Source organism: Acyrthosiphon pisum, chromosome A2 (assembly GCF_005508785.2).
Source record: "Acyrthosiphon pisum isolate AL4f chromosome A2, pea_aphid_22Mar2018_4r6ur, whole genome shotgun sequence".
Taxonomy (NCBI): domain Eukaryota; kingdom Metazoa; phylum Arthropoda; class Insecta; order Hemiptera; family Aphididae; genus Acyrthosiphon; species Acyrthosiphon pisum.
The window spans coordinates 43,528,287-43,543,052 of record NC_042495.1 but is presented as its reverse complement, the minus strand read 5'-3'; the positions used below and the strand labels follow the sequence as shown (position 1 = coordinate 43,543,052).

At 28.0% G+C, this 14,766-nt stretch overlaps 1 protein-coding gene across 4 annotated transcripts in view; it reads right to left on the bottom strand.

Annotated features, from left to right (window-relative positions):
• The window catches only part of LOC100168659 (insulin-like receptor), a 15,777-nt gene extending 1,797 nt beyond the window's left edge, over positions 1 to 13,980 (bottom strand). Inside the window, exons 1-19 of one of the 4 annotated variants that reach the window (XM_008187695.3) lie at positions 13,809 to 13,980; positions 8,424 to 8,803; positions 7,934 to 8,355; positions 7,758 to 7,872; positions 7,530 to 7,696; positions 7,275 to 7,470; positions 7,097 to 7,210; positions 6,071 to 6,218; positions 5,766 to 5,992; positions 5,519 to 5,699; positions 5,261 to 5,433; positions 5,013 to 5,183; positions 4,751 to 4,940; positions 3,120 to 3,241; positions 2,855 to 3,052; positions 2,068 to 2,219; positions 1,817 to 1,978; positions 1,592 to 1,760; positions 1,296 to 1,497 (exon numbers count right to left, since the gene is read on the bottom strand). In XM_008187695.3, coding sequence (XP_008185917.1) covers positions 1,296 to 1,497; positions 1,592 to 1,760; positions 1,817 to 1,978; positions 2,068 to 2,219; positions 2,855 to 3,052; positions 3,120 to 3,241; positions 4,751 to 4,940; positions 5,013 to 5,183; positions 5,261 to 5,433; positions 5,519 to 5,699; positions 5,766 to 5,992; positions 6,071 to 6,218; positions 7,097 to 7,210; positions 7,275 to 7,470; positions 7,530 to 7,696; positions 7,758 to 7,872; positions 7,934 to 8,355; positions 8,424 to 8,775 — 3,461 coding nt within the window. In that variant the 5' untranslated portion in view covers positions 8,776 to 8,803; positions 13,809 to 13,980. Of the gene's footprint in view, positions 1 to 1,295; positions 1,498 to 1,591; positions 1,761 to 1,816; positions 1,979 to 2,067; positions 2,220 to 2,854; positions 3,053 to 3,119; positions 3,242 to 4,750; positions 4,941 to 5,012; positions 5,184 to 5,260; positions 5,434 to 5,518; positions 5,700 to 5,765; positions 5,993 to 6,070; positions 6,219 to 7,096; positions 7,211 to 7,274; positions 7,471 to 7,529; positions 7,697 to 7,757; positions 7,873 to 7,933; positions 8,356 to 8,423; positions 8,804 to 12,871; positions 13,788 to 13,808 lie in introns of those variants that run through there. The other 3 variants (XM_016806763.2, XM_016806764.2, XM_029490471.1) reach the window with 3 other exon arrangements.
• Positions 13,981 to 14,766: the final 786 nt, after the last annotated feature.

Here is a 14,766-nt window from a genome sequence, read left to right as displayed (position 1 = left end):
AAAAAAAATTATGCTATGGATTTTTAATATTTTTCCAAATATTATTTAAGCAATATGTCAGGAGCCTTGTATTATATTTTGAAAAGCTTTTTGACCCAACAAATAAAAGTGTATTGATACTTATAGAAAAAAAAACTAAAAAATTAAAGTTTGAAATTGTCTGTATACGGGTCAAAAAAATTCAAAATATTATGAAAATTTTATCAATCATAGGAACTGATAAAATAAACTTATGATATACATCTCAATGTCAATGGTTCTTCGTTTTTGAATTACAACAAAATAAGGAAATCGCTACACGAAAAATCGAGTGAATAACCAATATGTTAAACAATTTCAGTTCAAACGCTCATAAAAATTTTATTTCACTTTTTAATAGATATTTTTTTTTTTATAAAGGTAGACCTTATAAGGAATCTTGTATCACATTTTAAGATCTTAGATTTAAAAAGAATATTTTTAGGAATTTCTAACTCTAAAATATATTCTGCACATTTTCGTGATTTTTACGCATTTGTCAAAATTCCAACTTTAAATGCTTATAAAAAAAAAAATTGAGACAATGGATTTCTAATATTTTTCAAACGTTATTGTAATAATATATTAAGAGCCTTACATTCAATTTTCAAGCTTTCTTACCCAACAAATAATATTTTATTGACATTCATAGAAAAATAAACTAAAAATATTGAAAATTGATTATGTTCGTAAACAGCTCAAAACAAATCAAAATATTTTGAATATTTTATGGTGTACAGCAAATGCTTATCTAAATGTTCATTGAAAATTTCATGTATCTATGATCATTTGTTTTAGAGTTACGCCAAAAACCAAAATCGATTTTGTGTTAAAATTCCTGTTTTTCCTTAATTTTTATATTGTTTTTCCCGGTGCTTTTGTAAACTATTGAGAACTTTGAATTTGACCTCCCGAATGCATCAAAGATTCACTTTCCTATCGCACAAGATACTGTTGAAAAAAATCGAAGCAGTTTTACTGTCCCAAACCGTTATGACAGACACAAAAATAAAAAAAAAATATAAAAAATAACGCACATTGTAAAATCAATACATTCCGCTCATAATCTAAAAATATTATTGATTGGTTTATTTTTTACAGTTGATTTTAAAATAATATAGTTTGTTTTGGAAGGCATGGTAAAGACTGACGTAGAATCACTAAATAGTGGTCCAGATTAGAAAACAAAAGCAAATGACAGAGAAAGACTTGGAGGTTTCGTTGGGATGGTTCTAGTGGCCGCTAAGAAGACCCAAGAAGTTTATATTTGAACTCACTTCATAACATTAGCTTCTGAAAGAAAATCATGTCGAACCATCATATTGTTATTTTCAGTAACTGTCTTGATTGCACATGGTACAATTTCATTCTCTTTTTTCTTCCAATTACCACGATACACCATGCCAAAAGAACCCCGACCTAATGGCTCTAAAACTTCAACATCATCACGGGGAATTTCCCATTCATCAGTTTGATATTCTGCAGAATAAACATCAATAATTAAAACATGTATTACTATATTAATATTTATAGATGTATTATTAAAAAAATCATCATAAATAATTAACCTCACCACAACTAACATAATCCGGATTACATGTTACAAATAATCTTGTTGAAGCCAATTTATTTTTATAATAACGATGTAAAACATAGAATATCAACATGATTACAGCACCAATCATTCCAGTAACCATGAATATAATAAACATCAATTGAGGAGTGGTAATTGAAAGCGCCTCCTTAAAATATAAAATGAATAAATAATAAATAATAAATAATCCAAATAAAGACTTACGGGAATTAAAAAATAACTATATTGTGTAAATTCTCCATAATCAGCTAATGACCTTGCACGTAATCGAAAACTATAATTTCCAGGTGCTACGTTTGATAAAGTATGTGAGTAGTCAGATTGCTGATACTGCTGTCTGGTTATACAAACAACAGGTGGATTGAGCTGTTTAAATACCAAAAATAAATGAGTACATTAATATTTTGTTTTAAAGTTAATAAATTTATAATTATATATATATATATTAATATTACATGATCTCCGACTTTTTTGTATTCCAACTGATAGCTAACAATAGGTCCATTTGAAACTTCAGGCTCTTTCCAGAATATTTTAATTGAACCTGGGCTGGTAGTATTTGCGTTAACAGCTTTAACAGTTAACTGATCGATTCTATCAGCAGATTCTAAAATTAAAAAAACAATTTAAATTAGCTTTATAATAAGATAATTAAGAAAACCATGTACGGATGTACAATTCAGGATTGAATTCTGTAGAAATTTTGATACTTTCATGAGTATACTATTAGGTTAGATTAGTCTATTATGATAAATTTTTTGTTGCTATAAACAAACAGTATAAGTCAGAATTTAGTGGTCAGACTTGGTTTCCAAGTTAGTTATTTCAGCGTTTATGTTTGAAAAAATATCTTCACTGAGATTGTAGATATTATATGATTACACAATGGGTAATCTTTTGTTAAGGGTTCAAACATTACATATTTCAACAAAAACTTGATATACTTATTTATTTTATTTTTCAACTGATTTTTTTAAAGTATGGTTACTTGGACAATTTAAACATAGCGATGCAAAATTCAGGTAGGACTGCACCAAGTAAAAAACTTGTTTTTATGAATTTGACTAATGTTTCTATTTCTATAGTTATTTTATGATATTCCAATAAATACAAGTTCTAAAATGTATGTTGGTTTCAATCCCTGACTAATTTACATATTGTGAATCGCCTAATAAAGTTTGTTATAGATTCATGACAATAAAAAATAACAGTTGATAAGTATTAGAAAAATAACTAGTTTACCTTTTTTGCTTGTTTGAGCTGTTGTCATTGCTTTTTGAATGCTACAATTACTAATGTTTTGATTAGGCTCTTTAATTTCATTTGTTAGCCATTCTCTACACACATATAGTTCAATGTTATAACTAGTAAAATGAGTTAAATTTTCATGCAGCGTAAATGTCAACTGATTACTAGGAACTACTATTTTCTTATTTTCATCTAAAAAAATATATATATATATTAATATTTACTATAAAATTATAATATTAAAATATAAATAACATACTTTCCAAATTTTTATCTGCATCAGATAAAAGATTGATTCTTATTGTACTATTTGGGAACTCTTGTAGATCAAAATTTGATACATCCCGTTTTTTCTTTGGTGAAGTATCACTTTTAGGGTTACTACAAAAAAAATAAATATTCAACATGTTAAAATGTGTTCAAAAAATAAAAAAGGGAAAGAGTGGATAACCGCTGTACTGTACAATGAGATTCAAGTATACCTTGCCATTGTAATAGTTGTTTAGTCAGCCTATATTAATTACCAAGTGCATTTAATATTATCATAAATGTATACTACTATTAATAATTGTTATAGTAATTTATTTTTCTATTAGTAATCTATACAGTATAAAGTTAATAGCTTAAGAGGATGCTACCCGTGCGTTTTTGTCTCAGTATACAAACGTATGACATACCAAAATACAATTTTCGTTCACTAGTATCAATAGTGTGATGTTATTTTTGGTATTAGATTGAAATATTGAATTCGCCTTTTATCAAACTTTTAAATAAGATTATCTGTGCTTGAGCGTTGACTTTTATTCAATATTTTAATTTTCAAAACGGATAGTAACATTTTTAATTTGTGATATTTCAGATACACTATCTATCTTAAAAATTAAAACATTTAAAATATTGAAAACGCTTAAACACAGATGATAATGTTCTTACCCAAAAGTTTGATAGTAAGTTAATCACTCTAACTAACAGCACACAATTGAATGGAAATTTGGTAAGTCATACATGTATAAGACAGAGACAACAAATGCATGGGTGGCATCCTCTTAAAAGGAATCAAAATATTTTGAAAATGACATTGTATATAGTGAAATATAATAATATGCAGAATCTCAAAAAATGTTATAAAATTACAATAAAATAACTAAAATCTATATCAATTTCGTTAAGATTTGAAATTAATGTCTTTAAAAAAAAATTGTGCTACTTAAGTTGATATGTTTATTGGATTTTTGAGTTTCGATAAAAATTACTTTATAGAAATACCATGTATTAAATTTACAAACATTAGCTATAGAAATTTAAAATTTATCTACAAAACAATTTTAAAATGTGTGTAATTTTGAAAAATTTTGACGCAGCTATGATAAAAAATGTATGATCATATTTAATTTAATTCGAGCAATAAAAATGTATGAAGAACATTGCATACATTTTCAAGATTTTTGACAGAGTGAAACTGTATTTATCGAAATTTGTAGAAAAAACGTTGAAAATTTCAAATGTTTATAAATAGCTTGAAAAAAGTCAAATTACTTTGAAAATTATACTATCTAAAGAAAATGATGATATAAACATTTGGTAAAAATTTCAAATATTTATGGTTGTTTGTTTTTGAATTACAACAATATAAGAAAATTGATCAAGCCAAATTATATTGTTTTTCGATAATTAAGAAAATTACTTGAAACTATTTATTCCCCCCCCTCCACTAAAAAAAGAGTACCAACTTGATTAACTATTCTAATTGAGTTGAAAATCTAAGCAATTTTACTAATCTAATAGGAAGTAACAAACATAAAAAAATTTTAATTAAAAAAAAAACCCATTGTAAAATGAATAAATTCATCGAAAGCCGTGTAAAGCTAATATTAAGTTAATTATACATACGTCTTAACATATAAAATGTTCTGCAAGTTATTTTCAAATTCTATCATAATTTGGATTTGTTGTTCATCCTTAATTTTTGATTGTTTTTTTTCTGGTTGATCAGTACAATTACAATTTTCTTTCTTATCATTATTAACCATTTCATTTAAACTACCAGAATAACTGTCAGGAAATTCATTCACATTTGGACCTAAATATTTAATTATAATTATATAAACAACATTAATTGGAACACAATTTAAAAGAAGAAAAAAATACATACTATTCTGGCAATAATCCCTTTTCAATAACGAATCCCCAGATATGTTAATTGATGTATATTTAATAATGTAGTGTTTAAGTTCACCATTAGGTTCAGCTGGAGGCATCCATTCAATGTTTATACTATCAGCAGTTACAGATTTTACACGAAGATTTTGTGGAGGACTTGGAGCTGTAAAATGTAGGTTTATTTATAATCTAAGTTTATTGCTTTAAATTTATCATAATAAATTAAACAAAAAAACCTACTTCCTGGCATTGTACGAAAATAATCTATATCACTTTGTGCACCATTAGATTCTGAGGCCATTGTATACGTTTTCACATAATATGCATACTGTGTATAAGGTTTTAGTCCTGTTATTAGAGCTACCAAATCATAAGTAGTTGCTTCTGTTGATTCCACATCATCAGTTTTCCATCTAAATATGAAATTAATTTAGGACATTCATTTTATTCAAGTGTTTAAAATGTTAAGCTTCTATTCATTTTAAGTTTTATATTTACCCATCACCACCACAAGCATCTCGACCATCATACAGAGAAACATTTTTATATGGTGCTTCTAAATAATAAACTACATATCCTAACAATGTACGAGTGTCATAATGTTCGAAAGGTGACCACTTCAGTAGAACCGAATTTGAAAGTACAACTTCTGTTGATACATTCAGTTTCTTAACAGTACCTGGAGACATAAATTAATAATAATTATTTTTTTTAAGTTTAAAAATGTAAATATATAAATTTTTACAAGCCATTTTATCGCCATTTGAATTGGGTGCCACTTCCAGGTCATCCACATTTTTAAATCTATCACCTAAATTAGTTTGTAATTGCTTTATTCTATATATACAAAGCTTTGGATTGAAGTGGAAAAATATTTGACCCCGTTCAATTCGTAATTCACCATCAGGTTTTCGAGTACTCCAATCCCACAGTTCAACTAAATTTTGATTGTCCAATACAACTAATGCATACCTTTAATTTGAATAAAATATAGGTTTCATTTAAAACTTAAGAAAGATACATAGGTAGTAAATTTTAATAAATATTTACTTTGAACTTTCTAATGTTTCTCCTCTAATGACATGTAATTTTCTTAAAAATGTTAATGATACTAATGGAAATGATCTAACCACTTTCAAGTAGCCAGTAATTTCTTCAATCATACTTAAGCTTTCTTCTAATTCTTTTACAATGTTCACTAAAATATACACATACATAATTAAATAATTAGTAACTACACAAGGAATATAGTTAATATTGACTTATTTAAATGTTCTAGATTATTAATCAATGCAGTAGTTCTTAGATTATAATATAAATTATTTATTTATATGTTTATCAAATCAGGTTAATCAGGATAATTTATTTTGGTCTCAAAATTTAAAAAAAAATAATAATAATGTTATCGTTATGCCTGACACTTGAAATATTGACTGTCAAGCAATTGACAGCAGTCATCTATGATTTTAAAATTTTATACTTTCACGACTTTCAGCGCCTATAGTTATATACTCTATTCAGAATAAGAATTCCACTCGCTTGACAAAAACTTGTCTTATTCGCACATGTCTGTTGCCACCAGTTGGCGCTGATGTTTGCAGCGCCACTTCCGCCGACATTCCGCAAGTGTATACGTATACGATAGAGACAGCAGCCGTCGACAACTGGCGACCAATCACAGTGCAGCCGACACACGCCAAGGGGTCTGACAGCTGCCGGTGGTTCAGTTGCGTGCGCGAAAGTGGGAATTCTTATCCTGAACACGCCACATGATCGCCGGCAACCGTAAATGAATATGGTTTTATATTATTAACTTTTCCATGGCACTACAATAATGTACTGAATGGTACTGAATCATTCCTATTTTTTTGATGTAAAAACATTTTTTTTTTTTTTTTATATATTTCTAAATTTTTTTTAATACAATTTATATATACAATATAATGACATGGAAAAATATGTTTGGTGCTACCAATAATACATATTTTGTGACCGCCGGCGGCCATATGACAGTCAATGTGTTAAGAAAATAAAAAATATTTTCTAATATATTTACTATTACTCTTTTATACTTACTACCACCGCGTATTTGTATTTCTAACGATCCGTTGATAATAACACATCCTTTTAATTTTTGTGCAGACTGTATACTTTCTACATTAGCTGCAATACAAACTTTACGACATGGTCCTATAATAATATTAAATATAAACAATTAGTAAATGATTTAAATTCATAATGCATTAGACTTTACCAGAACATTGTTGACATTTAAATACTTTTCCATAACTGTTCTCAGTAGGGACTTCCTCAAATCCAGGAGGACATTCCATTACACAAGATTTATTATTAAATGGCTTCCATGATTGTAAATGTAACCCATTTTGTAAGTCTCTTGATCGTGGCATACGATAACAATCGCGTTCCAGAATACAACGGCGGTTTTGATACTATAAAATAAAAATTGTAATTAAAAATCAACCTTATGGTTGAAATTACTATTACTTACTGTCAATGTTTCGGCTGGACATTCCTTCACACAATCTCGTTCATCTGCTAAATACTTGCAAGCAAAACAATCGTCATGATTCTTACCAGTACAACCTCCAAGACACTGTTCGTGACAACATGTGCCATCATCAGTACAACTAAGATTACCACATTCCGGTGGACAGACTAAAAAATAATTTTAATTATCAAATATTAAAAAAAAAATGATTTAATAATGAAACTTTACTTCTTTGACAATGTTCAGTATTCCAACATAAAGGTTCATTAGTGTGATTAGAAACAGAACAACTTATATCATTTGTCCATGGACACACAGGACATGCATTTACAGGACGATTATCCTAATAATATTAAAAATGTTATGTATTGAATTTTCATTATTCTTATAATTCTTATAATTACATATATATCATGCGATTCTTTTCCAGAAGGCGCAATTCTTATCCAGTCAATAGTTTGTGTAAAACAAAGCATTGGATTTTTAGTGATGTAAACGGCTCCTCTTACAACATCCATTAAATTGTACAAACCCAATTCTTGCAAATGAACCATTTCATAAATTGCAATAGCATAAGACATAAATAAGTCTTGTCCTCGAATTACAGACAGATTAGGAAAGAGTTTAGCCAGTGATTTTAAACCATTTACACGATATAACAATAAATAACCAGTAATTTCTCGTAATTCGGGGAATGATAACGATTCATAACTTGTTTCATTAGCATTGTCAATTAAAACAATTTGAAGGAACCCTTCAATAACTCTACAACCACGAAGAGCATTCAGATTCTCAGCTTTATTTCTAATATCTTTACTTTGACATACTAAAAAAAAAAAAAAAAACATTTATAGGTAAATATTTATAATTTAAGGTAATAATTACAAGACTTACTTCTCCCAGCTGAGAAGTGCACTCCACTATTATTTGTAGGTTGTGCGACTATTGGAGGTAAACTTGTAATTTGTGTCTGGTGTTCAGCAGATGCTTGACTGACACTAAGAATAGCAACACACCATAGGGCTATACATAGAAAGTCAGACTTCCATACAGATTTTGTCGCTATCAACCACGGTTTTCGGTAATGTTTTGGATTCACTTTTGAAAATTTAGCTGAAGATGAAGGTCTTAAAAAGTTGTAATGTTCATAGTAAATATTGGAAGAAAAATTCCCACATAATCGACATCCGCCCAAACCAGGGCAGCTGTCACGTAAACAGCGTATTTTGTCACACTCTCCACACATTATAACAAAATGTTTTTACATAGTTAATCTGAAAAAAAAAATAAAAAAAATTAAAAATAAACTATATACATAATATAGGTATAATATAATTTTTATTTTTTTACTAAATAGAACAAGCTTGATAGGTATTATGTAAAAAAAAAAATTATAATATGTTAATGGTTAAAATATTCTCGGTGGAATGTGATAAGATAAAAAAAAACAAGTTTCTGTAATAAATAAACAGGATATTTTATATTTTATCATTTTTATTGGTAATGAACTCAGAAAAATAATAAATACTAAATTGCATTTATAATGTTGCTACTCGCCTTCAGTATTTTATGTAAACATTTTTGTTACCTACTCATTTAATTAAACACACTAAATGCATATGTTAGCTACAGATATATATATATGTGTATTAAAGGTAATTGTTTTTTTAAATAGTAATGAGTATTATGTACTGAGTTTGAATAGAATGTAATAAGTGATAACTGATATTGATTCATGCTTGAATGATATTAAGTTTCAGATAGGGTATTTAAAAGTATAATCTAAATAATAACAATACATAACATAATATGTAATGTAATTTAATTTTGATACTCGTAATTTTGATAACATTATTATTTCTAGATTATTTTCATTATTTCTTTTTTATAATACTTCATACAAATTCTGCTTCTAATCTAAATTTTAAATACTATTGCTAATTTACTTTAAACCAATAATTTATCTATTATTTTATTCTTATAAAGATATATAAATATTTTGGTACTCGTAGGTACCAAGTTTGAAACTTAAAAATATATAACATTCAATAAATATGTGATGAACCAATGAATCATTGCAAGAGTAGAAGCAAAAACAACATTTATTAGTTACCTATTAGTCATAAATATATAAATAAAAAACATGACGAATGTCAGTTCCTTCAAGTGTTGGTGTTTTTGAGATATGTACTAGACAACAGTCATTATAAATTTATCAAAATTCAAATAATATTCTTAAGTCAACTATTAACAATTATTAATATATAATCAACAAATTATATTAATGTTCGGTCTATTATAATCACTTATACATTTTAACTTTGTAAAATTGAAATTAAATACAATGATTCATCTGTCAATATAAAATTAAAATTATTTGCATGGCCTGCCATGACATACTAAATAAAACTATATTAGTTGGCTAGTTTTGATTGGCATTGTTTAATTTTATGATAAACTTGGCTATCCCTTCCCCGTGATATATAGGCACCACCTTAAGAGTTAAAATCTTAAAAATACCAATCCAGCTAAAAATATGAGCACCCATAACAAATATAAACTATCTACTAAAAGAACATTAATAAACTGACTAATTGATCTTAAATATTTTCCATTCACACTACTTTATTGTGTTGAATTATAACTTATTATAGGGAATCTGGAGAAAAAATCCACGAGGAAACAATACTAACTTAATTACCTATCTATAAAAATTAGTTTTATATTATTAGGTAATTCTATAATAATTGAGTCATGTAATATAATATTGTATCAATGCTTTTTTATTGGAACCCAAAAGTTATAATAGACATTTTATAGTAGGATATAATCCTGTAAATAACCTTGGACGTACACTTCACCTACGACCAACACAAGACATTGAAATTATAACTTTTTATTTTTAAAAATTTAGTAGGAAAGTAGGTTTAATTATATTACATTTAAAAAAATATTATTCTGTAGTTATATAAATATATAATATATTGCGTGTAAGACATGCATACAATTGATTTCAAGATATGCTGTTTATCTACAAAATATCATGTTATTTTTATTTAATTTTAAATGGTGGCGTTTTGCTAAGGTACTCCCTTAGAACCTTTATAAGATTAAAATATAAACCCTTATGTAAAAACTAAAAAACTTTGAGTCTCACAAATTTATCTCCACTCTCCAGTGTTTTAGTGTTAAAAATAATTTTAAATTGCGTTACGAAGGATGTATCTAATTAAACATACGTATTCAAAATTTTTTCATTATTACTGTTATTTATGCTATTTAATGGTTATTACCAATTATATACTATAGGTAGTTATCTAAATATATAATTTATGCAGTGAATATTGATGAATAAATATTTTAGACAAATATATTAGTAGCTATTTACCTGGTATTCTAAGTACCTACTACCTACCTAGTAAAACATTAAGAGTTCCTATTTAATATTTTTAAATTAAAAAAATAATAAAGAAAGGAAAATATATGCAGGTACCTATATCACAAAGATTCAGAAATAATGACTTTATTAAGTTGTATAAATTAAATGTAAGCTGATATACCAAACCAAGTTTTCTGAGTTGACCTCGAAGCTGACATACCTACCATATCTGATATATGGTGCGTCTATTAACTACAGTGTAACATAAACATTTTAGATGCCCTCCTATGATAAAAATCAAATAGTACTTATCATATAGGACTTCAGCCCTAACCCAGAATCTGTTTAAAGAATATTTATGGCTTAATCATGGGGAAAAACGCTTCTACCTCATTTATCACCATTTGATACAGGTCTATTTCCCAAACCAATCTACCATGGTTTAACAACCTTAATTTCTCTAGAAAATGCATAACCTTTAAATCCCGTCTATACCTTAGTTTCCTTTTATTTCGGTAAATTTGAGTTGAATGACTCTTCCCTCTACACACTCCATAAATACAACACAAACTTTGAAATTCCTCATCTCCTCTTTAACTGCCATAAATTGTCACTACAACGTGCCACCTATCGTCTCTTTTAAAATCCTACAATATCCCCTTTAAATTAAGTAATGACCCAATGACCAGCAGAACTTTTTTTTTAATGGAATACCGATGTTCTACACATATATAATATGTAACATTAATATTTCTCAAAAGAACCTAAATTAAATTAGTTATTTGTAATTGAAAGTTTTTTTTCTTACATGTTTGTAGTATGCAGGATAATATTATGTACTTGAAAAAATCTCATGATTGTTAGTATGAAATACTTAAATTGTGTTCAACTACTACTAAGCTACCGGTAATACAATATTACTGATATGCATATTAATCAATAAGACATTTTCTTGCATTATTGAAATTTGATTCCTAATATTGCCTATTGGCATGCATATAAATAAAGTTATATAACAGGTAAATGATATTTTAGAGCTACCTACTTGAATTTTTCCTAATAAACAATATATAGACAGAAACTTTTGTCGTACATATCACACTAATAAGATTCCTGAATGAAAAAGTAAAATTAACCTAGTCACACATAAAACTGAACGAATAATACCTACAAACAAATATCTGCCAATTATAAAGTAGGTAGGTACTATAGTTTAAATTCTTTAATAGTTGATAACATATTTTTTCAAAAGTAATTTTTATAAAAATATAACCAATAGGTATTATACCTATTATATCTTACATACCTACCTAGGTATGTTTATTCTTATTAATTTAATCTAAAAACAAGAAATTAATAGGAATTAACAATAATGTACCTACTATATGTTTAATATTTTTTTATCATAATAACGCCTATGCATTACAAACTATCATAAAATAAAATGTTTTTTTATGTACATACCTATTTTTGTCAATGTTAAAAATACATAAGAGTCAGACATCATGACCTACACAAATAAGGAAAAGTTGTTATTCATAAAATAAATACCTACTTATTTCATTAAATGTTTTAAATAGAACTAGTGCCAAGCAAATATTGCAAATATTATAAAACTAATATTGAATACCTACACAGAAAATATGAAATGACTAACGAGAGATAACTCTGGTCTCTGGAGATAACCAATTGATTCAATAATAAACTGTACTTATATAATATGGTTCAATAGTGATAAACAAATTAAAATGTTCTTAAATCATGAATCTAGTTCTTGAATAAACCTAATACATTGATTTATTGCCAGAAATTGAAAAATATGAAATAAGTGCAAGAATACAAGAATGTTAATGATAAGATGTATATTATTGTATAATGTAGATACACAATTCTTAGTTAAACAAGATAATTGAGTAAAAAAAAAAAAATAGATAGACCAATTATAGTAGCTTTATGTACCTACCTAGTTAACAAATAGTAAAGTAGCACAACAGGGTCCTTTTGTAATGATCACATAAGCGTAAACCGGACACCGGCCAAGAGATATGATTGGGGATACGGCACACTGATGTAAGTCGGATAGGTACTTCTATACGAGCAATGAAAACAACGGTGGACAGTTGAGAAATTGCGAGTAAAAACAAACCTTAAGTAAAGACGATCGAAAAGTAGTATGCACACTTGATTCACGATTATTGAAACATTCACGAAGTCAATGGTTAATAATAATAATTGGTTGTAGGTAGTAACTAGTAGTAAATATACATAATAATAGCTGGTACACATAATACATTTCTTATCAGTGCTGATAATTTTGCACTGACTACTTATCACGACAAACTGTTCGCAACGAAAAAATTTCCGACAGTATTATTTTTCGACTCAATAACCCTGAGATTTGTTTCGTCGAAACTGAATTTTCTACCTAACTACTAAACAGTTTTATAATATTAATTGATTTCGTTAAATTTTTAACAACTATAACAGTGTAACACCTATATCCGTTTTCAAGCGCTAGACTAACGTGCGACGTCTAACGTAGGGTGGCGTCGATACACAAATGCACAATTATTATTTGACCAGCTCCACCAATGTCACTCATCCATTCACAACAACAGTTGTTATTAATATTAAATTGTTGTCGGTTTTTTTTTTCGATAGATTTCGTTTGACCACATACACACGCACATCCTACAGTAGATAGTAGATACCTATGTATCTAAACGTATGACCTAAACGACCGACGCCCGTCTTACACAATATTATTATTTACCACCTGATATTATTTAAAACAATAATTAGGTACTTTTGGATCCTACAACCGCTGTGTACGGTGTAGGTAGGTACCTAGTTGGTTTGTGATGATATAATGTGTATCTATGTAGTACTGTAGCACCTACCTCCTAAATCCGTGTTGTTGTGACGCACTATCCGTTGTTCAAATCTTAGGAACACGGCGGCGGCGGGACGTGAGCCCACTTGTTTTTTTCGTTTCGATCAGAAAAACACTCGACTCGGCGGCAATTAAAAACAACAACGGCGGCGACGACGATTTACAATAATATTATTGAAATAACGATATAATATTTATGACACTATCGCGCACACAAGTGGCAGTATTATAATATATATTTTTTGATCTCTCTTCGTCGTTACACTCTGCAGTTTTTGTAGTACGCGTACGAAAATATAATATAATAATATTATGTACACCGAATGCGCAACACAACTACAATACGGCCGACTGCATTCGTTTATTGTCGACACTATCGTTGCGTATATAATATTACGATAACTCGGAGCAAATGATACGTTGTCATTAAACGATCGCGAAAACTGAGCACAGACTGAGCAACGTTAGAATATTGCCCTCAGCGGAGGACGTTTTTAACAGAAAAATGCGCACAGCAAGCGCGTCGCTCCGCCATTGTCAACACAACACGCACCGCGGAGAAAAGGTCAATGACACCGGAGCCCGATGCGATCAAAACAACGCGAAATAATATCATAACGGAAAAACCCGGATTCGTCAACACAGTCAAGAACAAGATTTTATAATATTCAATGTGATTTATTTTGTTATGAACGGTTAATATTATTATATTATAATAATTTATTATAAGAATAGCAATTAATAATAATAATACAATACTTTAGAATACACTGGGAACGATAATGTGATGTCAGTGGTTTTTGGTTATTACCTATATTGTGTTCTCGTTGTGTTTAGTCGTATACGACGAATAAATAATAATAATATATTAAATATTATTATCACTTAAAATATATTATTATTATTATTATTATTATTATTATTATTATTATTACTGTATATAGTGTACGGGCAAAACGCGACTA